Source organism: Conger conger, chromosome 2 (genome assembly GCF_963514075.1).
Source record: "Conger conger chromosome 2, fConCon1.1, whole genome shotgun sequence".
Lineage (NCBI taxonomy): Eukaryota > Metazoa > Chordata > Actinopteri > Anguilliformes > Congridae > Conger > Conger conger.
In genome coordinates this window covers 9,747,694-9,774,485 of record NC_083761.1, presented here as the reverse complement: position 1 = coordinate 9,774,485, position 26,792 = coordinate 9,747,694, and the positions used below count along the sequence as shown (strand labels likewise).

Below are 26,792 nucleotides of genomic sequence, written 5' to 3'. Positions count from 1 at the left end.
AGCCAGCCCGTGACTATTTCACCCTCAAAACACTCTGAACACTGAGGAAAGCATGAAATGTTTGCTCTGAAAGGTGAAATGTTTGCCCTGTTCTTTCCACGCACACCTTTTTATTTATTTTTTTGCATGTGTTTGTTTATCCATTAAATATATATATTTTTTTTGCTAGGCCACATTGTTTGTTTCGTCATGCAGAGTACACCTGGTATTTTGCTTTCCATATTGGGCCTGGCTTTACCCGCCTCCAGCAACCTTTATCAACTGAGTGCAACAATTTCCTTTTTACGTTGACACTAAACACTCCACAGCACTACAGGAGAGAGGGAGAGAGCTAACGGTGATTGGATGAGGCTTGTCTCCTTGGCAACAGCTGACGGTCATGGAGATGGTGAGGCCAGCAGCGTCACTCTGCTGTAAAAAATTGCCACCTGTTGCCAGCTGTTGACATAGCCCAAGCCTTTTAACTTATGCTGAATGCATTTATTTTGTGACAGTGTGTATTATGTGTTGTATATACAGTGCCACACGTTACTGTTCAGTCATGTTGCATTTACCCATCCACAATAATGAACAGTACTGTACCTTTGGTTCCAGGTGGGCCAGAAGTTCCTGGTTCTCCTATTAAAGGAACAGTGGCATTGTTAGGTATAGGAAAACGCATGTGTGTTTGTGCATGTTTGTGTATGTGTGAGTGTGTGTGTGTGTGTGTGTGTGTGTTTCTGGGACTGTGACTGTACATCTACGTATTCTAAAGTGAAGAATATTCAAAATAAGAAAACCAAAAATCACGCTGACGCTTCTCCTTGGTGCATTTCAATTTCACATCAACTTAGGAAGTGTTTAATGATTCAAATATTTGCAATTACATATTTTTGCTTGTAACCAACAAAAATGTACAGAGACTCACACATCCTTTGCTCACACATCCATACCTTTTGGTCCTTGAGGCCCGTTGTCTCCACGGAAACCTTGTAAACCTGGGGCACCTGTGAACAGAGGACCATGTGTGATACTAAAACTGAAACATTATAGCGAATTGTGGGAAATCGAACTATGAAGAAAGAGTAGATCACCTACCAGGTGGGCCTGGAACACCCTGTGTACCTCCATCGCCTAAGGTGGAGAGAAGAAGAACATTTTAAAGGGCTAATGACAAAGCTGCCTTCTTCAGGTCTGGTCATTTGTCAGGCCATACTGAAACCTGGACAACCTGGCACAAGTCAGCCATATTGTAATCTGATTTCCTGTTACATTAACATAAAAGTCTCGTCATTACCCATCAAGTGTGTATTGTGACAAATTACTGAAATGTATTTTAATCTTGCTATAAGCACATGCATTGTAAATCTCCCAAGAGTGTCCATGAAATGAATACATTTAGATCGGTCTTGAATGTAGATGAGGGCTGGTAACTAGATCAACGTTCTAGGTAGTCACACAAGAACTGTCTTTGGCTGTCATTCATGCACTTACCAAGTAATCTAGCTAGTAATGGTGTAAATGTTAGTGCAAATTAGGCAATTAAGGCAAAAGTTGTCATGGAAACCAGAAAGAGATAAAGGCCCTCGTTGCCCACCTCTGATCTAGATGACTGGTTAAGCGTAGGACTGTGGTCTTCTTACCTTTGGGTCCCACTGGACCTGGAGGTCCCGATGGGCCTTGAATCCCAGGGTCACCAGGATTGCCTATGAAAATGGATCGTCTTGAATTGATTGAATGGATAATCTCTTTAATAGATCATGAAAGAGATGTAGCCGGGCTCAAACAAGGCAGTCAGTGCACTGGGAAGAGGCCAGCGCCAGTGACAGTTTGACATGGCTTTGACACGGGACACGGGATCACAGGATATGCGCAGAGACATAAAGAAACACACTCCTTCATACTGGGTGGAATCGTTATCTGCTGGGAGACCCACATCTCTGTGTGCTCTTCCTTTTCAGAGCTCCACCTTTCCTGGCCCCCAAGTGTTGGGGTGATGAGACAGCCGCATAACCTTTATGTTCGGTTCGGGTCAAACTAAACCGTTTTAAACTTGTAATACAAAGGGGAATTTATGCTTTTGACAGATGTATTCCATAAACAGTGACCAAATTAGACTTTATTTGTGTTTATATGTGTTGTTTATCATCTGTATTCGCAATACGTACTGTATGCCTTCTTGCCTATAAGATTCCCTTGATTATTACAAGATATCAACGAAAAATAATGGCAAACTTCAGTTAAAAACAATACATACAGTATACATCATTGACTGCATGACATCCTTGTGTAGTTTTAATTAAAACCTACTTATTAATAAGCCAACAATGATAAATTACTTTCAATTTAGTGTATGATCCATACCTTTGTCACCCTTCTCTCCAGCCCCTGGGGGTCCTGGCTCTCCCCGGGGTCCTGCAGGGCCCTCTCGGCCCCTCTGCCCTGGAGGACCATCTGGCCCATGTTCCCCTTAAACACAAGCAGACGTTACACTACATCCAATAATGTGGCTAAGCACATTATTCATTACAACCGGCATTCGATTATGGATTTTTGACTCGGTTTAACCCTTTCAGCCCCAAGAGAGCCATATGGCACTCCAGGGTAACTACCATAAAATCCAGGAGTGCCATATGGGCCCTTGGGCAAGGCCCCTAACCTCCACTGTGCTCCAGGGGGGATTTTCCCCTGCATACTCCAAATCAACTGTAAGTCACTTTGGATAAAAGCATCAGATAAATAACAAATTATTATCATTATAATCTGTATCTGTGAAACTGGCCCTTTTTTTACACACTGTACCTTTTCAACAAATTAAAATTACTGCTATACTATTGTTTTGGAGTCGGAATTGGAGGCAGATTGAAACATGTAAACATGACTGGATCTTAGCTTGCAGTAAAAAAGATGTTGTAGTTCATGGTGAGAAGATAACATATTACAGCATTCAGACCACAATCTAAGCAAAACGTCCAATTTGTTTTTCAGACTTTACTTTTTCTTTTTCCACTGTTGAGTGTGAACATGTGTCACTATGACATTAGTTCTGATTCCTGAACTCCAGTCAGAAAAACAGTCATGTGATGGTATTTGTTTACAGTGACAAACAGAATGACACCATTATCTTCATGGAATAACAGTGATGCAGCTGTACTGTACCACGAGGGGCACTAGAAAAGGGGTAGAGGAAGACCTGAAAAAAATACAATTATTAAATGACGGCTCCTCCTGCCCCCATCCATCTCTTTGTGTCCACCCCCCCCCCCCCCTCCCTTCCTGCCCACCCCACCAAAAATAATTTGTAGCACCTCCTGCCCTTACCTGCACTCCCCTTTGGTCCTCTGGGCCCGTCCTGCCCGGGGTGTCCGATGGGACCAGGAGGACCTAAGGCAGAGGAGCCACAATCAGCCAAAACTCTCAAGTTCATTTCAGGTTTCAAACACTACTTTTTCAGCTGTGGTGGATTTGCTAATATCTATGGTGACCGGCGGTCAGAAAATATTGTTCCCAATGCCAGTGTTCCATTCCAAATGAAGTTATTGCGAGGAACAGGTTGAGTGTTTATCGTTCTTAAAAGATAATACAACGGTAGCATATTTTGGAGAAAGAAGACCGCCTTGAGACAACCAACAATCTTTTCTGTCAGCGTAATGTTGAGTAACATATCAAATCCAGTTTTAAAGACGCCTTTTGGATTTTAGGCGCTTGCTCTTTGTGTGTGTCATCACATTTAAATACACAGCGGGAAGGTCGCACACAACACCAACAGTGGAAAATAGCATATAGAGGAGCAGTTACAGAAGAACCCATTGAATCAATATTGCTTCAAAAATGCCATTGCCAAAAGGTATCAAATAAGGCATTTCATAATGCGGGAAAATTGATACTTTGTATAAGTAAGTAAATGCATAACTAACTAAACAGCTAAATAAATAAACATTTCTTAGTCATCATTGAATGAATGCATTCTGAAGCAGGTGCCAGAATGTCTGTTGCTAATCCATGTACTGTGCTTACAGTATTAGTCACTCTACTCTGCTCTACTATGAGATGGACACACTTTCAGTTGTTCTTACCTTGTGAACCTGGTACACCAATGTCGCCTGAAAATATAAAAAATATATGTCAAAAATGATTGTGCAGTTGGTTATGGTGCAGTGCTGTTTTGGTTTCATGTGAAATTATGTGACATGATATGTAGCAGGATGTGTTTCACATGACTTCAACCACACCACAAGCAGGGCTATAAGATAACATACGCCCTAATCTTGCTGAGTGAACAACTCACCTTTGATTCCTGTTGGTCCAGGACTTCCAGCATCACCTAAGACAATATCAAAATAATGCACAGTATTTGGAGCATATCTTGGAAACAACCATGCTTGGAAACAAAGAAGATGTGTGTGTGTGTGTAAAATACTGTAGATGAAGATATGCTTTTCATGGGATGGTAGTCTTGGTCTATCTACCTGGTGTATTGGACATACTATATGTTCATGTTCTTACAATCAATCACATATGAATTGTACATTATCTGACATGTTTGGTTGTTTGTTGTATGACCTTTTTTGGTCATACACAATACAATGTGTCCACTGTTTTGTATGTCGCTTTTGACAAAGTAAAGTGTAATGTAATGACATTTTTGTCCTGAATACATTAGATTCAACACCATCCATCCATCATCTGAACCCGCTTATCCTGAACAGGGTCGCAGGGGGGCTGGAACCTGGCAGGAATACACCCTGGACAGGTCGCCAGTCCATCGCAGGGCACACACACCATTCACTCACACACGCATACCTACGGGCAATTTAGACTCTCCAATCAGCCTAACCTGCATGTCTTTGGACTGTGGGAGGAAACCGGAGTACCCGGAGGAAACCCACACAAACACGGGAGAATATGCAAACTCCACACAGAGAGGCCCCGGCCAACCGGGATTCGAACCCAGGACCTCCTTGCAGTGATGCAGTAGTGCTACCCACTGCACCACCCATGCTGCCAGATTCAATACCAGGACAGGTAGTGTGAGTGACCTTACCTTTTGGACCGGGTTCGCCTCTATCTCCTTTGACTGACAGCTGTGCTGTGAAAGGAAATGAAGAGGTTCACATCTTTCTGTACAGGCAAACAGAGAATAAACCTTATCATACCATTGTAATGTAATTTGAATCTATACCAACACTTATGGCACCATATGTCCACAAAACATTGAACCTTTCTATTTAAGATTTATGGCAGAATAATCTATTAATCCATTACCTGTATAATTTTGTAATGCATTTTCATTTATGGAATCACCTAGTTATAGTTACCTAATTATGAATTCACAGAAATGTGATTTTATGTTCGGCTACTTGGGGGGGGAGGTGTATTACTGCAAAAGAGCATGTGTGCTCAGTCAGCTTACCCTGTATAAATAAAGGTTAATAAAATAATAATTTCCCTGTTTTAACCTGATCCATGTGATTGACTGGCTGCATAATTGGTTGAGTGGTCGGTTGTTTTATTATTTATTGAGCAAGGTGGAACTAGAAACAAGCCCATGGCTTTCATGCACCTGTACACCAGCTTGTTAATGCAAATATTGAATCAGCCAATCATGTGACATCAAATAAATGCATAAAATCATGCAGACGTGGTCAAGGGGTATAGCTGTTTTTCAGACCAAATGTCAGAATGGGTAAGAAATGTGACTAAGTGACTTTGACTGTGGAATGATTGTTGGTGCCAGATAGGGTGGTTTGAGTATCTCAGAAAAGGCTGAACTCCTGGGATTTTCACACACAATAGTCTCTAGAGTTTGCAGAGAATGGTGTAAAAAACGAAAAACATCCAGTGAACAGCAGTTCTGCAGACAGAAATGCGTTGTTAATGAGAGTGGTCAGAGGAGAAGGGCCAGACTGGTTGAAGCTGACAGGTAGATGACAGTAGTGCAAATAACCACGCATTACAACAGTGGTATGCAGAAGAGCATCTCTGAACACACAACGTGTCAATCCTCTAAGTCAGGGGTGTCAAACTGAATCCCCAGGGGGCCGCAGTGTCTGCGGGTTTTTGTGGTTTCCTTTCAATCAGCTTCCAATTAAGGCTAATTAAGGCCTTGAGAACAAGGCGTGTGGATACTTTAACTAATCAATGACTTGAATGAACCCAGAACACCCCAAAAACCAGCAGACACTACAGCCCTCCAGGACTGGAGTTTGACACCTGTGCTCTAAGTGGATAGGCTGCAGCAGCAGAAGACTTAATAAGTCTAAAAAATAAGTACCTAATAAAGTGCTCACTGAGTGTACGCATATACTGTACATGCATAGGCTGAGGTGTTCTGGTACCTCTGAAAGTGTCTGATTGTAGCTCAGACCTCAGCACTTGCTGGACAGCCTTCTGCAGGCTGTCGGTGGTGGGCGGGGCGCCCAGCTCGTTTGTGCTGCCCGTCCTTGCCATGCTGGAATGTACGTACGAGGAGTCCCGCGGGTTAATGAAGTTGATGCCTGCCTCTTGGCGACTTGACTGGGCACTGCCGGAGACTCCCTCAAGGGCGGCTACTCGAGCCTTCAGATTCTTAACCTCCTCCGCTGGAGAGAGGAAAAAAACAAAATAGTAAAGGAAAGAAGAGGCTAATGCTAACAGAAAATATTAATGCTAATGATAAGGCTAATACTAACAGAAATGTTAATGCTAATGTTAAGGCTAATGGTAAACAAAATGTCAATGCTAATATTAATTACAAATGTTATAAATGCACTATCAAGTCATCATATCAAATTAATTAACTTCGGAAGAACAAGTCCAAGAACCTCCTGGCCATATTTAATAACCAATTGGCCAGGGATTCATAATAGGTTCATAAGCCTATTCTTTTACCTATATAAAGGCTAAAGTACTTTCAAAACACCTTTGCCAAGGTCACAATATTCAATGATATAAAATAAAAAAATTAAGCAGATAATGTCATTGTTATGTAGCCTGATTTATACTCGTTGTACCACCCTTGCAACAATTGCTGTATGATGAAAAATAAACAAAGTTTTGCATGTATACTCTGTCTCTATGGTAACAAGATGCCAAACAGCTGAAGTTTACATTTTTGAAAACATGGCAGAGCTTGGAGTAGCCTATCCATGACTACGATTTTCATTGTTCCATCTGGCTGTCCAATAAGAGTTGAGAGTAATTAACAGCAGAAGTTGAAATCACAAAATCCTGAAATGGGTTGGCTCCTCGGTTCTGCACCATAGGTGGCTCTGCGTGGCTTTTTCTCCCCCGGCGGAAATCTTACCGAGAGCGATGAGTCCGATCAGGAGGCCCAAGAGGAGGAGCAGAGTGAGGAGGAGGCCCAGCAGCCACTTCCACCAGGAGCAGCACGACCCCCCTCCACAGAGACCTCCCAGGCCGTCTTCCTTGTCCCTCTCATCTTCGATCTCTGGCAGGGCGGGAGAATAACACACTCAGTCCAGCCATCCATCCTTTTGTCAGCTCCAACTGTTCTCGCCATTCTCTGACATCATCAACAAGACGTTTCTGTCTGTGGAACTGCCACTCCCTGGATGTTTTTTAGTTTTTCGCACCATTCTCAGTAAACTCTAGAGCAGAGGTCACCAACCCATGTCCTGGAGAGCTACTGGTTTTTGTTTTCACCTTAAAATCAGCACCCTGTTGAGACCCAGTTAACCAGGTGAGGTGAGTTCGCTGTGTAATCATCTGCTCTAATTGATTAATTAAATGCAGAGTAACAGTGAAAAACCAGCAGACCCAGTAGCTCTCCAGGAACAGGGTTGGTGACCTCTGCTCTAGAGACTGTGTGCATTAAAATCCCAGTTCCAGAAATACTCTGGCAACAATAATCATGCCATGGTCAAAACCACTGAGTCCTGTATCAAGTTAATATCACATTGGTTAGCTTGATAAGCTGTGTGCACATACTTGTATATGTTGCTTTATCTTTGACTGGCGCCTTCTCAGTATCTGTGAAGAAAAGGATTTTTGTGTAAAAAACGTTTGAGTTTGTAGTTGTAGTTCCACAAAGAACACGGAAAAACTAGAATAAAATACGACTGAATGCGGCCTGCCCACATCAAAATAATAATAATACCATTTTCTTTAAACAAAGAAAAGCAGACGTTCTTATTTTATGCTCTATTAACACCAGGAAAAACAGAGAAAGCCCAAAGAGAGACATGGCCAATATAGAAACGGTCATTGTGCTGGATGAAAGACAGCAGCTCTGCAAAACTTGCCAACAGGATCCTTTACTTATGGATCCGAAGGTACATGTGGCGCATTACGACTCTCGCTTGAACGACAGGTGTGTGCACATAAATGAGGTTCAGAATACGCTGCGCTCTTACAGAAGGCAGTGTCAGCAGCACTCAGGGGCCCATCTGTGGAGCCGAACACCTTCCTGTCTTTCTTCAAGGGATCTTCAGGAGATTACAAAAAACACAGACATTACATTTACATTTTACATTTTTGTCATTTGGCAGACGCTTTTAATCCAAAGCGACTTACAAGTGCACAGGTTCTAACATAAGTCAGAGCATCACATCCAGAAACTAGCAAAATACACAGGAAATGCTGTTCTAAACATAGTTGTCATCAGAAGTGCATTATTTATTTATTTTTTTATTTTTATTTTTTTTGGGGGGGGGTTTTAGACAAGGATAGGGAAAAGGAGGGGCAGGGGAAATCAGGAGGGAGGACTAAGGTAGAGTTTGAAAAGGTGGGTTTTGAGTCTGCGTCGAAATAGGGGGAGGGATTCTGCTGTTCTGACAGTGGTAGGCAAGTCATTCCACCACTGAGGAACCAGAACGGGACCCATGTATACACACATACACAAACACACACACACACACGCGCACACACACACGCACACACACACACACGCACACACACACGCACGCACACATACGCACAAACCATGAGCACAATTCCATGACAGGCACTGTGAGAAAACTGGTAAGTTAATACTGTCTTTCTGTGATATTTTGCACATCGTACACTTAAGATCGTAGACAAATTGTATTCTAAAAATCATGACAATTGCTTCTGAATGCTCTCCGTACTCTGGCAGTATGAATCACGTCAGTATGAAAGACGCCACATTACTGCGTGACCTGAAAAAAACCTTTCCAACACTTCACTGGCCATCACTGGTGCAGACCCGCAGAGTAATAAGCACAGTGTCTTCGCTCAGGTGGCGCTGCCCAAGTGGATGGAGACTGCTACCTGAGGTTCGGGCACTGCAGAACTTATCGCTGTCGATGGCCGAGACTAGGACGTCAGACTCCTTCTTGGCGGGGACGTTCTCCTTGTCCTCCATCCGGAACTTCAGGTCTTTCAGGAAGACGTCATCGCTTGCCGGGCTCCGGGGTGCTGCCGCTGAACAAAGCCAGAGCGTCAAATCTTCCACACTGAGGAGCTCTGTAATGCTATCTATCTATCTATCTATCTATCTAGCTAATGTATCTATCATCTATCTATCTAATATATCTATCAATCTGTCTATCTATCTATCTATCTATCTAATGTATCTATCTATCTATCTATCTATCTACTGTATCTATCTGTGTTATAGAGCACGTGTATAATGCTCTATAATGCTGTATATGTATCTCTCTGTGTTATATAGCACGTGTATAATCCTCTATAATGCTGTATATGTGTCTATCTGTGTTATATAGCACGTGTATAATGCTCTATAATTCTGGATATGTGCCCATCTGTGTTATAGAGCACGTGTATAATGCGATATAATGCTGTATATGTGTCTATCTGTGTTATATAGCACGTGTATAATGATCTATAATGGTGGATATGTGCCCATCTGTGTTATAGAGCACATGTATAATGCTCTATAATGCTGGATATGTGCCCATCTGTGTTATAGAGCATGTGTATAATGCGCTATAATGCTGTATATGTGTCTATCTGTGTTATATAGCACGTGTAAAATGCGCTATAATGCTGTCTATATTTTGTGTTTGTTTACCAACACTTAATACATCTTCGTTCACAGTTAGTACAGTTACTATAGTAAGTGTTTTTACTATTTAGCTTGAAAGGCATTTTTCTTTACCAACAAAAACGACTAATTGGACCTTCTGGAGGGTGGATTCTGAAAGTGATTATTATTAAAAAATAACGGGTGATTTGGGATTACTGTATCTGCTATTGCAGGCACCCCGAGTTTAGGTTTTTTATAAGATCTTCTGATCTGATTACTGTATAATGATATTATTGAAATTGAATTTAGGCTAAACCAGTCGTGCTCATTCTGTAAAGATTTGAAAGTAGGATGAAGCATCGGTGTAAATGCCAATGTAGCAATGTATGGAAGCCTGCCAGAAACATAGTGGCTTATCTGCAGCGTCCTCAGTTGGAGTTTAAAGTGCTTGTTTGCACCCCTAGGCCACTGGACGGCATAACTGCTACATCAAGTAATCTTTCCTTCAGATATTTAGATAGCTGTTCTGCTTGTAATTCAGTTCTGGGAAACACCCTGCAATTGTCCAATATAGTCTGGGAGTCATTGTCATCCTGTATTTGATTGGAGAGAGTGCAGTCCATTATTAAGTCTTAGGCTTTGCAGTCTGTTCTGTGGCTGATGGCTTAAGGGTGCCTTTGCGATACAACAAGGGGGTGCAATTCTTTTGGGGTGTTCAGTTCAGTGTTGGGACGTACCTGCCACAGTAGAGACCCCAACTGCATTGATGGTGGGCCCGTTCATAGCTGGAGCTATGTTCTTCTGATAACCGGATACTGGAGGGTGCAGACATAACCCACAGACACACAAGAGATGAGTTACACGCCAATGCATACATCACACCAGTGAATCACTCAAAATAGAAGCTACGAACAGAAAGCAGCTCTCAGCACTGCTCGATAATGGCGAAGAGAACAACGCCCTGGTGTAAAATCCAGCTATCACCAGCTTGAAATGACCAGCTAGCAGCTGTTTTTCAAAATATTGCTTGAGCTGGTCAAACCACGAAGAGCATGGAGCTGGTCCGAACTGATCAATCAGATACCAGGTGTTTCAAAACCTAGCATACCGTAAGCTGTTTTTTTTTTTTTTTTCAGCAGGGCAGAAACAAAAGAGAAAATATCAGCCGCAATCTTCAACTGACAGAACAATGTTGGACCTCATTGGGCCTATCCTCATAGTCTCTGTATTCAACTGTATTCACTGGTAACTATCATACGGTAAACAGTTTTGCAACTTCTTGCAACGTCAACAAATTCTAAATATAAATGTGACATAAAAAACAAACTTTTCTTATGCTGACCACTTCAATGATTAACACATACCTGCTCCATGTAGTAATCTGTTAGTTTAAGTAGTCTTACATTTATTACTGCCCTCTACAGTCTATTTGCTAATATTGCATTGCTCCCTGGGACCCTACAGGTGAAAACTGGAATTGCAGTACATACTTGCATTGGCGTTGATTCCATTTGCAGTCAGAACATTGGTATTGGTAGTAGAGAGGTTATTCTGAACCCCATAAACTAAAAAAAAGAGAGAGAACTCTTATTTTATAGGTTCCGGCTTTGCTGCTTAAAAACCAGCAATTTTTTCAAATGTTAAGGATATCCAATCTTATCTTATCTTATCAGATTTTACTTATCGAGGTTTTGACTGAAGACCACAATTATTGTCTAATATCAACTAATATTATCAGGATTAGTTGAATCAGGTGTTGTAGTGCACAGTTTGGGACATGGCAATGTGATGCGTGGTTTGACAGTGTCATGCATGATTTGTTAGTGTGATGTGCAGTTTGTCAGTGTGATGTGTTGTTGGTCAGTGTGATGCATGGTTTGTCAGTGTCATGTGTGGTTTGTCAGTGTCATGTGTGGTTTGTCAGTGTCATGTGTGGTTTGTCAGTGTCATGCGTTGTTTGTCAGTGTGATGCTGCTGATTGGCACTGACCGGGGACAGTCCCACCCAATCCGCCCAGGGCCAGGTTGTTTGGGACTCCTTGAACTGAGGAATTGAGACAGACAGTGAATATGAGAGAGACATTCAGAGATTCACACACGTGCACACATGCGCACACAGACACGCACAAATACACACATACAGTAAGTTAAAAACACATTCAAATCTACATTAGATCTTACATGAAGACACATGTTAATATGGAGAGGGTCACAGAGTGCTCTGCTCCACTGTAGCTGAAGTTTGACGCCCACCTGAGGTTCCACCGTACATGTTGTTTGCGTTGCCGTAGCCGTACCCGGCACCAGAGTTGGCCCACAGGAAGGACTGCAGCTCTGAGGCTTCGTACTGCGCTGAGAGCGCGAGGGAAACAAACACGGGGCGAAGTGAGCAACACCGGTGAGATGCGTGAGCGCGCGAGTGTGCGTGGGCGTGTGCGAGTCCGTTTACCTGACTGGCTCCCCTCTGAGGTAACACGCTCCAGAGTGGCTTTTTTCTTGGGGATGGGCAGGGTGTTGGTGGGGGAGCGGGGAGGGCTGATACTGCAGGAACGACTTCCCTTCAAGAGCCTCTTCACATCATCCAGCTCAGTCCCTGTACGGTGAACTCAGTCAGTTACACAGCCCTGCACAGCCCTGCATCATCAAGAGCACTCTACACATCACCCAGCTCAGTCCCTGTACGGCACAGCAGTGATTGAAAAACAATGATTATATCTAATGATTATACACAGAATTCCTGGTTGCATCACTATAAGATTTTGGCAACATAATAAACAAAACAACATTGTGCATTCGTGTGTTATCAGGCCTTTTAGAATGACAGTAGTTTGGCATATGCATGGGGATTCACTTTATATTACCCAAAGATCAGGTAACTAACTACGAGGGTGCTGATTCAGTCATTTGTGTTCATAGCCCTCATAATCCAGCTACTAGCTTCTGAATAATTTACTTTAGTGAATACGAAATAACAGTGGCATGGCAAACGTGGTCTGTGCAGAACTTGCACAATGGCTTTTGTTATTACTCTGGAATGAACAGTTGCATTTTATAACGCTGATAAGGACTCACATCTGGTGGAAGGAGATGCGCTCTGAAGTCTTGCTCTGATTTCACTCTCTGGGGGGGAGAGAAAGTCTTTTTAGATGCAAAGCGCCTCATGGACTTGGCTTGTAATTAAGTAGCTCACTCACCCACTCACTCACTCACACACACAGTAACACACTCACTCACTCACACACACAGTAACACACTCACTCACTCACTCACTCACACACACACTCACACACTCCCTCACTCACCCACTCACTCACTCACTCACTCACTCACACACTCACTCACTCACTCACTCACACACTCACTCACTCACTCACTCACTCACTCACACACTCACTCACTCACACTCACACACTCACTCACTCACTCACTCACTCACTCACTCACACACTCACTCACTCACTCACACACTCACTCACTCACTCACTCACACACTCACTCACTCACACTCACACACTCACTCACTCACTCACTCACTCACACACTCACTCACTCACACTCACACACTCACTCACTCACTCACACACTCACTCACTCACTCACACTCACTCACTCACACACACACACACTCACACACTCACTCACTCACTCACACACACACTCACTTACTCACACACTCACTCACTCACTCTCACACACTCACTCACTCACTCACACACTCACTCACACAGAGTAACACACTCACTCACACACACAGTCACTCACTCACACACACAGTAACACGCTCACTCACTCACACACACACTCACTCACACAGAGTAACACACTCACTCACACACACAGTAACACGCTCACTCACTCACACACACAGTCACTCACTCACTCACTTACTCACACACTCACTCACACACTCTCACACACTCACTCACACTCACTCACTCACTCACACACACAGTAACACACTCACTCACTCACACACTCACTCACACACTCTCATACACTCACTCAGTCCGTCACTCACTCACACACTCATTCACTCACTCAGTCTGTCACTCACTCACACTCACTCACTCACTCACTCACACACACACTCACTCACTCAGTCTGTCACTCACTCACACTCACTCAGTCTGTCACTCACTCACACTCACACTCACTTACTCACACACTCACTCACTCACTCACACACTCACACACTCACACACTCACTCACTTACTCACTCACTCACTCACTCACCCGTTTAGCAGGCTGAACACTTATTACAGTTATTGCAGTAAGAGTGGTGATTCACATCAATGACACTGCGTGTACTGTACCGTACATAACGGCACCATTCATGAACTTACACTTGTATCTGAAGTAGACAACTTGCACAAGTATTTCTGCAGTTTCATCTTTTGACATACTTTTTTTTTAAATAATTTATTTCAGATTTTTCCCTTTTTCTCCCAATTTAGTAGCCAATTGTACCCTCCTCTAATTCAATTCGAATTAGTGTTAGATACACCGTCCACACCCCGCCCCCTGGCAGGCTGAGGAAGAGCAACACGCCTTCTTCAAGACGTCTCATCTCTCTAATCATGCCCGTGGTTCCAAGGCGTCTGAGGCGTATTGTGTGGCGATCAGCTAACCCTGCAAAGACCCTCCCTCTGGAGCGGCGAGCCAATTAACGCCGCTCCACATGAGCTGGCCAAACTTGGCTTTTGGCAGGACCGGGAATCGAACCCCGGTCCCCGGTGTGCAACTGCAGCGAACTGCAACCGCAAGTCTGCTGCATCTTAGCCTGTTGCTGACATACATTATTTATTTATTTAATAACGATGCATTTACCATAAATAAACTTACTTTAAACTGTGTGTAAAATGTTCATTGTTATTTTATTGTGGGTGATCAATATTTTATTGTCAGTTTCCTAATTCTCTTTAATGGTTTTTTTCCTGAATGTTTCTTCACTATGAATACATTTGTTCTAACACCCCCCTCTTGTAGTATTAGAGTAAAGTGGGTTTCCCAGGAAGTGATGCTATTGACCAATGCATGCAATGTACCTCGGGTCTGGGTCCGCCCCCTGCTCGAAACTGAAGCTGAAACAATAAAAAAGGTCAAACTTAGAGTTATGAGAACATGACTATACTCATAAATACTATACTCTATACTATATTGAGAAATACTATACTCATGTATACTATACTATACACTATACTCATAAATACTATACACTATACTATACTTATAAATACTATGCTCTATACTATATTCAGAAATACTATACTGATAAATACTATATGCTATACTGATAAATACTATACTCTATACTATATTCACAAATACTATACTCTGAACTATGCTCATATATACTATACTCTATACTATACTAATAAATACTATACTCTACACTACTTTTTAAAGGATTGACGGGCTCTCTGCTCAGTTCTGAGTTTGACTGGATATTACACTGCATAATCACTTCAAAGTGAAGATGCTAATTATGTTTCATTTTCATTTCATTTCAGAGCTGAAAAGGGACACACTGGAATCACTGCATGTTGTTTCAAATGAATAACCACATTCATTAAACATTCATAACCTCGAATGAGAAAAACACACTCCCTAGTGAATACAAAATTCAAATATAACTTATTTAAATCCTACTCTAGAATAGTTTCATAAGCTTACCATACTCTTTTCTTGTATATTCTGGTGAAGATGTCTCACTGGAACTTTCTAGATGAAAGAATGAAAAACATGATTTAATGTTTATTAATTAAAGGATACATGCACAGACTTACATTTACATTTAGATTTTAGTCATTTGTCAGACGCTTTTAATCCAAAGCGATTTACAAGTGCATAGGTTAAAGCAACACATCCATAACAAGTAAAATACACATGAAGTGCTGTTCTAAACATACAGTCATCATAAGAGCAATAATTTTTTTTTTTGGGGGGGTAGAAAAGAGGGATAGGGATATTGGAAAGGGGGGAGGGAAATCAGGAGGTAGGACTAAGGTAGAGTTTGAAAAGGTGTGTTTTTAGTCTGCGTCAAACAGGGGGAGGGATTCAGCTGTCCTGACAGTGGTAGACCCCCAGTTCTCACCCGCGTACCCGCCCTGAGCTAGACCCCCAGATCTCACCTGCGTAGCCCCCCGAGCGGTTGATGATCATCTTCCTCTCCGTGGAGACGGGGGAGTACGTGGGCAAGGCACTGCTGCCGTGTGACCTCTTTGTCCCCGCCGACCCGCCCGAGCTGTAGCCCTCCTTGGTGGCGGTAGTCATGGTTACGGCTCTCGTCCCCGCATCTGCGGCGACCCCTCCTGACGACCACAAGGAGCTGACAGCCGACGAGCTCGTGGAGACGGTCGTCATGGCTGCGGACGAGCTCACGAGCCCACCTTTGGAGCCCCTCCTACCGGACATTCCTCCGGAGGAAACGCCGGCGGTGCTTATGACAGAAACCAGACCCGCAGAGCCCCTCCTGGAGGAACTGCCTCCTCCGGAAACTCCTCCTGCAGAACCTGTGACTGTAGAAGCTCCGACAGTAGAACCCCCGACTGCAGAACCTCTGATGGCAGAACCTCCTCCTGAGCCGATCGTCAGGAGTCCTGCGGGTCCCGCTCCTCCTTCTCCAGAACCGGTGGACACTCCCAGAGAAAGTGCTCCAGAAGCTGGGAAGCAGCAGAGACAGTAGGCCAGTTAACTCTGGATATTTTAAGAAAGCCAAGAAACCAGGCTCGGTCTTTGAAAGGCAAATGTTTTTGTTAGTACGGAAGAATAATCATGCAAGTAATGAAACTACAGTTACACTGAAGCGGTTCATCCCATTGTCTAGATGGCTATTTGGGGGGAAAAGTCAAGAGTTTAATAAAAACCAGCTCATGAAATAAAATAATAAACTTTGGCACGTCACTTCACAAGAGCATGGGCCTTTGTTACTATCAGCACCTGCAAATACAAAAGGGTTCATTTCATACCTGAGACAAATCTAACACAGTTTATTTTTTGTGAAAGTACAATATCAAATGTCTCTGTGATAATAATAATAAAAAAACATTGCAGCCAAGAGAATGAGAAATTAACTTGTTTCAATTTGCATAGCTGTAGTGAGATGGAACATCAGCCGAACCTTGTTTTCAAACATGCAATGAGTCAGATTCGACCATGTATCGTAGTGTTAGTAATACATTCATCTTTTACCTCCACCCACATCCCCTGTTAAATGAAACCTGAATATCTGAGGATGTTATTCATATGCCCTTGACTACAGAATGTAATATAATTTAATGACTTTATGTTAGATCGTATAATTTTGCGCAAGAGGAAGGTGTTATACTGTATGTGCACTTGGAGAGGGAGAGGTTCACGTTCTGTCAGAGCACCAACCACACAGAGACAGCGATAGGCGAAAGGATTGCCTCACTCACTGGATGTAGCAAAACTGCTGCCGCTACTGCTGACTGAGATGATTTTCTTCTCCACTAGTACCGCCCCCCCAGAACTTTCAGAGGACGCAGGCTTTTCACTGCTAACGGTGGTAGTGGCGCCCTCTGGTGGATTACAAAGCAATTTCATAAGACCAGGTGGAGTCGCACATTCCATCCAAGTGAATTATAGCAATTTAGCCTGCGTCATATGCTGAGGGCTACGATTCTATATCTTTTTTATCTTCTTCTTTTTTTAAATCTATGCCTGTATATTATCGTCAAAAATTAATACCCATGACTTCATATTGTATCAGTGCAGATATTTCTAGGAAAGACAACTGACTCTGGACATTTTAAGAAAGCCAAGAAACCAGGCCCAGTCTTTGAAAAGTGAATGTTCTTGTTATTAGAAAATAATAATCACGCAAGTAATGAAGCTACAGCTACACTGAAGCGGTGCATCCCATTGTCTACATGGCTATTTGGGGAAAAAGTCAAGAGTTTAATAAAAACCAGCTCATGAAATAAAATAATAAACTTTGGCACGTCACTTCACAAGAGTGTGGGCCTTTGTTACTATCAGCACCTGCAAATACAAAAGGGTTCATTGCATACCTGAGACAAATCTAACACAGTTTATTTTTTGTGAAAGTACAATATCAAATGTCTCTGTTATAATAATAATAATAATAATAATAAAACATTGCAGCCAAGAGAATGAGAAATTGACTTGTTTCAATTTGCATATCTGTAGTGAGCTAACCCTTGTTTTCAAACATGCAATGAGTCAGATTCGACCATGTATCGTAGTGTTAGTAATACATTCATCTTTTACCTCCACCCACGTCCCCTGTGAAATGGAACCAGAATATCTGACGATGTTATTTATATGCCCTTGACAATAGAATGCAATATAATTCCATGACTTTATGTTAGGTCGTATAATTTTGCGCAAGAGGAAAATGTGTTATACTGTATGTGCACTTGGAGAGGGAGAGCTTGACATTGTCAGAGCACCAACCACACAACGAGACAGCGACAGGCGAAAGGATTGCCTCACTCACTGGATGTAGCAGAACTGCTGCCGCTACTGCTGACTGAGATGATTTTCTTCTCCACTAGTACCGCCCCCCCAGAACTTTCAGAGAACGCAGGCTTTTCACTGCTAACGCTGGTAGTGGCGCCCTCTGGTGGATCACAAAGCAATTTCATAAGCCCAGGTGGAGTCGCACATTCCTTCCAAGTGAACTATAGCAATTTAGCCTGCGTAATATGCTGAGGGCTACGATTCTACATCTTTTTTTTTTATAATTAAAATCCATGACTTTATATTGTATCATTGCAGATTTTTTTAGGAAAGACAACTGACTCTGGACATTTTAAGAAAGCCAACAAACCAGGCCCGGTCTTTGAAAAGCGAATGTTTTTGTTATTAGAAAATAATAATCATGCAAGTAATGAAGCTACACTGAAGTGGTTCATCCCATTGTCTAGATGGCTATTTGGGGAAAAAGTCAAGAGTTTAATAATAACCAGCTCATGAAATAAAAAAAGAAACTTTGGCACATCACTTCACAAGAGTGTGGGCCTTTATTACTATCAGCACCTGCAAATACTGTACCAGAGGGTCTATGTTTTTCTGTCTGAGCACCAAACACACAACGAGACAGCGACAGGCGAAAGGATTGCCTCACTCACTGGATGTAGCAGAACTGCTGCTGCTACTGCTCACTGAGATGATTTTCTTCTCCACTAGTACCGCCCCCCCAGAACTTTCAGAGGACGTAGGCTTTAGACTGCTAACGGTGGTAGTGGCGCCCTCTGGTGGATCACAAAGCAATTACATAAGCCCAGGTGGAGTCGCACATTTTTCCAAGTGAACTACAACAATTTAACCTGCGTTATATGCTGAGGGCTACGATTCTACATCTTTTTTTTTTTTTTTTTTTTTACATTTAAATGTATGGCTGTATATTATATAGTTAAAATTTAAATCCATGACTTTATTTTGTATTTTTGCAGATATTTCTAGGAAAGACAACTGACTCTGGACATTTTAAGAAAGCCAAGAAACCAGGCTCGGTCTTTGAAAGGCAAATGTTTTCGTTATTACAAAAGAATAATCATGCAAGTAATGAAGCTACAGTTACACTGTAGTGGTGCATCCCATTGTCTAGAAGGCTATTTGGGGGGGAAAGTCAAGAGTTTAATAAAAACCGGCTCATGAAATAAAAAACTTTGGCACATCACTTCACAAGAGCATGGGCCTTTGTTACTATCAGCACCTGCAAATACAAAAGGGTTCATTCCATACCTGAGACAAATCTAACACAGTTTATTTTTTGTGAAAGTACAATATCAAATGTCTCTGTAATAATAATAATAAAAAACATTGCAGCCAAAAGAATGATAAATTCACTTGTTTCAATTTGCATATCTGTAGTGAGCTAACCCTTGTTTTCAAACATGCGGTGAGTCAGATTCGAGCATGTATCGTAGTGTTAGTAATACATTCATCTTTTACCTCCACCCACGCCCCCCTGTTAAATGAAACCTGAATATCTGACGATGTTATTTATATGCCCTTGACAATAGAATGCAATATAATTCCATGACTTTATGTTAGATCGTATAATTTTGCGCAAGAGGAAAAGGTGTTATACTGTATGTGCACTAGGAGAGGGAGAGGTTCACGTTCTGTCAGAGCACCAACCACACAACGAGACAGCGACAGGCGAAAGGATTGCCTCACTCACTGGATGTAGCAAAACTGCTGCCGCTACTGCTGACTGAGATGATTTTCTTCTCCACTAGTACCGCCCCCCCAGAACTTTCAGAGAACGTCGGCTTTTCACTGCTAACGGTGGTAGTGGCGCCTTCTGGTGGATTACAAAGCAATTTCATAAACCCAGGTGGAGTCGCACATTCCTTCCAAGTGAATTATAGCAATTTAGCCTGCGTCATATGCTGAGGGCTATGATTCTACATCTTTTTTAAATTTTTTATTTTTTATCTATGCCTGTATATTATCGTTAAAAATTTATATCCATGACGTCATATTGTATCATTGCAGATATTTCGAGGAAAGACAACTGACTCTGGACATTTTAAGAAAGCCAACAAACCAGGCTCGGTCTTTGAAAGGCAAATGTTTTTGTTTTTACAAAAGAATAATCATGCAGGTAATGAAGCTACAGTTACACTGACGTGGTTCATCCCATTGTCTAGATGGCTATTTGGGGGGGAAAGTCTAGAGTTTAATAAAAACCGGCTCATGAAATAAAAAAAGAAACTTTGGCACATCGCTTCACAAGAGTGTGGGCCTTTACTACTATCAGCCCCTGCAAATACAAGAGAGTCTATGGTTTTCTGTCTGAGCACCAACCACACAACGAGACAGCGACAGGCGAAAGGATTGCCTCACTCACTGGATGTAGCAGAACTGCTGCCGCTACTGCTCACTGAGATGATTTTCTTCTCCACTAGTACCGCCCCCCCAGAACTTTCAGAGGACGTAGGCTTTAGACTGCTAACGGTGGTAGTGGCGCCCTCTGGTGGATCACAAAGCAATTACATAAGGCCAGGTGGAGTCGCACATTCCTCCCATGTGAATGATACTGCTTTAAGCGATTTACCCTGTGTCATACGTTGAGGGCCACGATTCTAGATCTTTTCATATATATATATATATATATATATATATATATATATATATATATATATATATATATATATATATATATAACGAATCTATGCCTGTATATTGTAATGTTAAAAAATAAAATCCATGACTTTATATTGTATAATTGTAGATATTCCTACAGACAACATACTGTATGGTCATACAGTGTATAGTCACATATAGTGTATGACTTTGTAATAAAAACGAAAGACCACAGGCTAGAGCTAGAGCTCATTTTCACCAGTCAAACTTCTTGGAAAACTTACTTGGAGGCAGAGATGTAAGACGACTGGTGGTGGTCACGGTCTCGGTTACTATCGTGAGAACAGGAAAGTTATATTATTAATAAGGCACCACTGACAAGGATTTCAGATCTAAATATGTTCACAAAAAGAACTGGCAAGATTCAATGCATAATTACCAAATGCTCTATCTGAATGAAGACTCTCAAGTAAATAATGTCATTCCAGCACTGTGAATTACTTAAGTACACTTTTTAACGAGCTGTATTTTAAAATACATTGACTGAATTAAATCTTATCTAAATATAAATATACATAATATAATAGCCATGATACAATAGGAGTGTCTTCATTTGGCAGTCACAGCTCTGTTACTATTACTATTAAAAATAATAAAAATAATAAAAATGTAACATACATTGCTGTTCTGATATTGTGAGTATTGCGACAGTCCAAAATTGCTTGGTTATTCTTTGACCATGAGGCTGAGGCTGTAAGTCCAGACAGCCAGCAGATGGCGCCATGTACCAATAATTGGAGCATTCCAATGGGCGCAATGGTACAATCCCAGCGAACACAAATGTTCTCACAATATTACTGGAATCTCTTGTCAATGTTATAACATTGGCACTACATTACATCAGCATTGTGAGAAGGTTTTGTGTTAGTTGGGAATAGCAGGAGCCGAAGCCCCACAAAAATCTTGAAATGTGGAGTCCGCTCCAGAAGTTGTCCCCCCTAAAACAACTCTCATAGATGAAGGAACAGCCTGCACTTGATCTTCATATCTTAACCTCAAATTTCTGCATGTCTCTGAAACACGTCTTTGGTGACTGGGAAAAAAATACGCTTTCCTGTTAATATGACTATTACCCATTTGATGGCATCTTCAAATAAAGTTTTCCACCAAGACGCAGTTTATCCTCACCAGTCCCAGTCGCTCCCGAGCTCCCCCCAGTCACGGTCTTTTTTGCTGTTAAGTTGTCCATTCCATGTTAACTGTAAAACAGATACACAGTGTTACACGTGTGTGACTTCAGTTATATGCCTTAGAACTGTCCAATCGATGCCCTGTCATCCAACCTGCTGAACCGACAAGTCGGTCCCTGGAATTCCGTACATTTTAACTGCATTTCAAAATATTATATCTGACCTACCACTGCCACTGTTCGGCAGGTCTACGCAAAAAACATCGATTCAGCCAGGTACAGAAATGCCTCCACAATGATCAACCCAGCCAAGATGAATTCATTGCTTCAGTGATCGGTTCTGAATTTATACATTTCGAATGAACCCTCATTGACCAGGATTCACGACAGAAATATGTACAAAGAAATGTACATTTTGATGTATTTATAAACTGACTGTTTGACGATATAACTTTTAGGTTCAAGAACTTTAATCCTCTATTTGTATTTATTTTATTATATTATTTATCCTCTATAAAAATCTATTTTTCCTTTTTCTAGCCAAGACGAAGCATCAAACAGAAATAAATTACATAGGACCTTGACAAGATAGTGTAATGTGTTCAAACATGCTAAACACTACCTGCTCAGACATCGTTTATAATAGCAGCAGTTTTAACAGGAATAATGTATGAAGCAGTATCGCCAAAAATCCTCAATGGGCAGGATATTATGATTTATTTTAACAAGGTAGCTCAATGTGAGAGACTTTCTGTTTGCATTTTGCAATCCCTGATGTGGTAGCACTGTTGTGGAAAGATAGATGCGGATCTATCGGTGTTTGCTGAACTTTCGTGAAGAACCCCAATGAGAAATATCAGCAAATCTTGAGTAAATCTTGTTTCTATATGTTTTTCGTCCCTATGGATCATTCCAGTGCTAATATTTCCAAAAGCAAGTTATAATATACCTTAAACTTTGACCACTCCAAGTTTTAAGACCCTCGAAGATGTAAATTGCTGCCCGGTTCTGGTAAGAAAGACGTTCATATCGGATAATTTAAAAAAAGATAATAACAACATTCAGAATTATTTAACAATGTATTCATGGTTTCCCCCAGGTAGTAATTGGGGAGGTGTTGTAGTGTTGGACATTCACAAGCACCTCCACAAACATCAGAGAACAATCAATCAATCCTCAGGCTCATTCGTGTTTTCACCAGGTCAGGTGTAGGCATTACCCCGGCCTGCCATTTCACGCCAGCACTGCTGACCCTCCGAGGCACTTCTCTCTCCTAACTATTGACCTGGGGGAAACCCTGATGTTGTATCATGTTATAATCATTTTACACTATATGATTTCGCATTACAGGCTATAATTTTAACAGCCAAAACAGGTGTCAGTTTCAGATGGATTTTACGCTAAATTGAACAGAAGCTTAAGTGCAGTTCAGTTGAGTTAAAGGAGACTTCTATTCACTGTCACACAGGCTAGTTCCCAGACACAGCCTCACTGTCATCGGATTTCAAAGGACGAGAGTCCCGCTTCCTTATCTGACTTTCAAAGGTCGTCTACCTGACCGTACTCACTTAAAAAAAATTATGCATCAACACCCAAAACGTTTTAGTGTTGCATACTCATCAGCCATATTATAAGATGGATGAGGTCTTTTGCCTGTTGCACCAGTAGGTTTATATCTGACCATGGATTCGACCATGACCAAGGAATGAGACCAGCCGTATTAGCACAGCAGTCATGTCATGAACGAGGCTCTCAGATGTTTAATCTCCAGTAAATACTGCTGGTGGCTGAAGAAAATGGAGGCTAGTTGGCTAAGGCCAACTGACACTGATAAAGACCATGGTTTGACATTTATTTGCTTTAAGATAGTTTCATTGAATGCTTCATCACAAGATTACCCGCAGTGCAACAACAAAATATCATATTAACATCTTGCTTCAATATTTTATTTGACAAATAAACGCATGTAAAGTCACGTTTAAACTCACTATAATTGATTATTGTGGACAATTTTTCTAGATACTGTTGCAGCACAAACGAGACGAAGGGCATGTTGCTGAATAAAATGTAGTTGTAATTATATTTGCAGGGGTGAAGATGCCATGACTTCACCATGCTTATAATGAGACGGTACATTGTAGCAGGGCGATTTTAAAATTAGCAGAGACTTTTGACCGTGTGCACAGAGATGTAAAGCATCAGGCCGTACGTTTCCCTTTGTGTGCCAAGGCAAAAGAACGCCCACAACACTTTCTTTAATCTGAGTCAAGGTGTGATGCACGCCTCTCAAATATCGTACGTGGTTTTCACTCTTGTTTATGTTTTGCGGCCACCTACATAGTCCGTGTCGCAGCTGTGCACTGAAAAGGCAAAAACAATCTATTCCTTGTGTATACCCTTCTAGAGGATGAGTTACGGTGTTAGTTACTTCCCGTGTATGTTCTTCTAACTGTTAGCTTACCATTGTGACCATTTGTCACATGTTGTGATAAAAATGAGACTGGCTTGCTTGCTTTCAGAACAGAATAACAGCCTTCTGTTCATAATAAAAATGCACTCAACCATTATCTCCAGCGTATTTCAGCAATATGATCCAATGTGATTCTGATTTAATCAAGTGTACTCCACAGGATTATCTATCATTTATGTATTTATATAAAGTAGCGCTGCACAGTTGAAAACCCAGCACAGACCTATACGTCTGAACGTTGTAACAGTTTGAAAATATATGCAGCAATTTTTCATGCAGTTGTGCAAATTACATAGGTCCACGGACATAATACCTATAAACCTCACCCATTTGATTTTGTTCTTGAAAACTCAAAGAGGTACATCAACATGCGACACTGAGTTACTGAAACACATTATTAACATATGATGATATGTTTGTGCCTTTCCTTCTTTTCAATGTTCTGTAAAAGCTTTCTCCTGATTCTACTCGCTTCCATCCTAATTCTTCACACACACATAGTCTACACTTGCAGGTGGACAAATTGCAGATGTCAAAAATACAAATAGGCTATAGCAGGTCCTTTATCCATGAGAAACACAACCCAAATGTAACATCTTGAAAATATTTTCCCGCAGGAATGTTACTCTACATTGCTACAGATATCATCTGAGGTGATATTTTAAAACAACGTAATTTTAATGCATACCCTGTTCCACGTCAGCGGGAAACGGTGCAGGTGGCCTTCCCCAAAGACTTTAATGTTTAATATGGACAGAAAATCCGTACGACTGCACTTTTGTATCCAGTCAGCTTTCAGGTGCGTTGATTACTCGCCCGACAGGAATGCATGTGCTTTGACATTTTCGACTTACTTTATCCTTCTCGCAGATTTCACTGACAAGTTCCAACATAGAGGGGTCCAGATTTATGGCCGCGCCCACATCGTTCTGAGAAAAGAAAGATACCCCCAGGGCAACAATTTTATACTGGAAAAAAATGCCTGCAAGTGATAGGTCGACGCTACTTAGTGTGTGTGTGTGTGTGTGTGTGTGTGTGTGTGGTAATTTTTTAGTTTTGTATTTTTTTAAATGAGATTTGGGGGTGGGGGGGGGGGGGGGAGCTGGTCGTCTGGGATTGTAACATTCACTGAAAGAGAGTAGTGCCAGGAGGTGATATTTTCAAAAGATAATATTTTCATCCAAAAGCGAGTTCTTGTAGCATGACAAGGCCTATCGCTTCACCAGTATGTCGGCCAATTGTGCTGTGTGTCAACACCTTCCCTGCGCTCATTAATAAATGTGCAGGCCAATAAAATTGAGAATCTCCAGTGTCAGAATAACAGCCAGAATCAATATTATATTTTTACTTTCGACAATTAAACAAGGTGAACAAAATCAACGCAAAGGTAAAAGAATGCCCAGACTTTCTTTAATCTGAGTCAAGGTGTGATGTGCGCCTCTCAAATGTGAAATGTGGATTTCACTCTTGTTTATGTTCACTTGTGCACTGAAAAGGCAAAACAACCATTCCTTCTGAACAAAATCAACAAAATGTGGGAAAAAAGTTGGTTTCAATTCATGTTGGTCATTTTTACTCTTGCTTGAATATTTCCTCATTAAGAAAATATATTTTTTATCGCTGTGTCTCACACCAAAAAAAAAAAACCTGTGAATAGGCTATAGAGAATGCACAGGTTGCATGCTATAGAGAATGCACAGGTTGTAGGCTATAGAGAATATATGAGTTGTATGCCATAGAGAATGTATGGGTTGTATGCTATAGAGAATGTATGTGTTGTAGGCTATAGAGAATGTATGTGTTGTATGTTATAGAGAATGTATGTGTTGTATGCCATAGAGAATGTATGTGTTGCAGGCTATAGAGAATATATGTGTTATACACTATAAAGAATGCTATTGAGAATTAATGGGTTGTATGCCATAGAGAATGTATGGGTTGTATGCTATAGAGAATGTATGTGTTGTAGGCTATAGAGAATGTATGTGTTGTATGTTATAGAGAATGTATGTGTTGTATGCCATAGAGAATGTATGTGTTGCAGGCTATAGAGAATGTATGTGTTATACACTATAAAGAATGCTATTGAGAATTAATGGGTTGTATGCCATAGAGAATGTATG

General features: G+C 41.4%; 1 protein-coding gene across 1 annotated transcript in view; it reads right to left on the bottom strand.

The window, feature by feature from the left end:
* The window catches only part of col17a1a (collagen, type XVII, alpha 1a), a 33,437-nt gene extending 7,904 nt beyond the window's left edge, over positions 1-25,533 (bottom strand). The window contains exons 1-30 of the mRNA XM_061224498.1: positions 25,358-25,533; positions 22,199-22,269; positions 21,295-21,342; positions 20,775-20,897; positions 19,045-19,167; positions 18,411-18,533; positions 17,347-17,469; positions 16,060-16,590; positions 15,602-15,649; positions 14,974-15,009; positions 13,000-13,047; positions 12,377-12,520; positions 12,181-12,279; positions 11,918-11,971; positions 11,419-11,493; positions 10,666-10,743; positions 9,211-9,363; positions 8,334-8,405; positions 7,909-7,950; positions 7,265-7,408; positions 6,318-6,560; positions 5,019-5,068; positions 4,268-4,303; positions 4,056-4,082; positions 3,301-3,363; positions 2,344-2,448; positions 1,623-1,685; positions 1,078-1,113; positions 933-986; positions 583-618 (exon numbers count right to left, since the gene is read on the bottom strand). Of these exons, the coding sequence (XP_061080482.1) occupies positions 583-618; positions 933-986; positions 1,078-1,113; positions 1,623-1,685; positions 2,344-2,448; positions 3,301-3,363; positions 4,056-4,082; positions 4,268-4,303; positions 5,019-5,068; positions 6,318-6,560; positions 7,265-7,408; positions 7,909-7,950; positions 8,334-8,405; positions 9,211-9,363; positions 10,666-10,743; positions 11,419-11,493; positions 11,918-11,971; positions 12,181-12,279; positions 12,377-12,520; positions 13,000-13,047; positions 14,974-15,009; positions 15,602-15,649; positions 16,060-16,590; positions 17,347-17,469; positions 18,411-18,533; positions 19,045-19,167; positions 20,775-20,897; positions 21,295-21,342; positions 22,199-22,259 (2,838 nt within the window). The 5' untranslated portion in view covers positions 22,260-22,269; positions 25,358-25,533. The remainder of the gene's footprint in view (positions 1-582; positions 619-932; positions 987-1,077; positions 1,114-1,622; positions 1,686-2,343; positions 2,449-3,300; positions 3,364-4,055; positions 4,083-4,267; positions 4,304-5,018; positions 5,069-6,317; positions 6,561-7,264; positions 7,409-7,908; positions 7,951-8,333; positions 8,406-9,210; positions 9,364-10,665; positions 10,744-11,418; positions 11,494-11,917; positions 11,972-12,180; positions 12,280-12,376; positions 12,521-12,999; positions 13,048-14,973; positions 15,010-15,601; positions 15,650-16,059; positions 16,591-17,346; positions 17,470-18,410; positions 18,534-19,044; positions 19,168-20,774; positions 20,898-21,294; positions 21,343-22,198; positions 22,270-25,357) is intronic.
* Between the last annotated feature and the right edge of the window lie 1,259 nt (positions 25,534-26,792).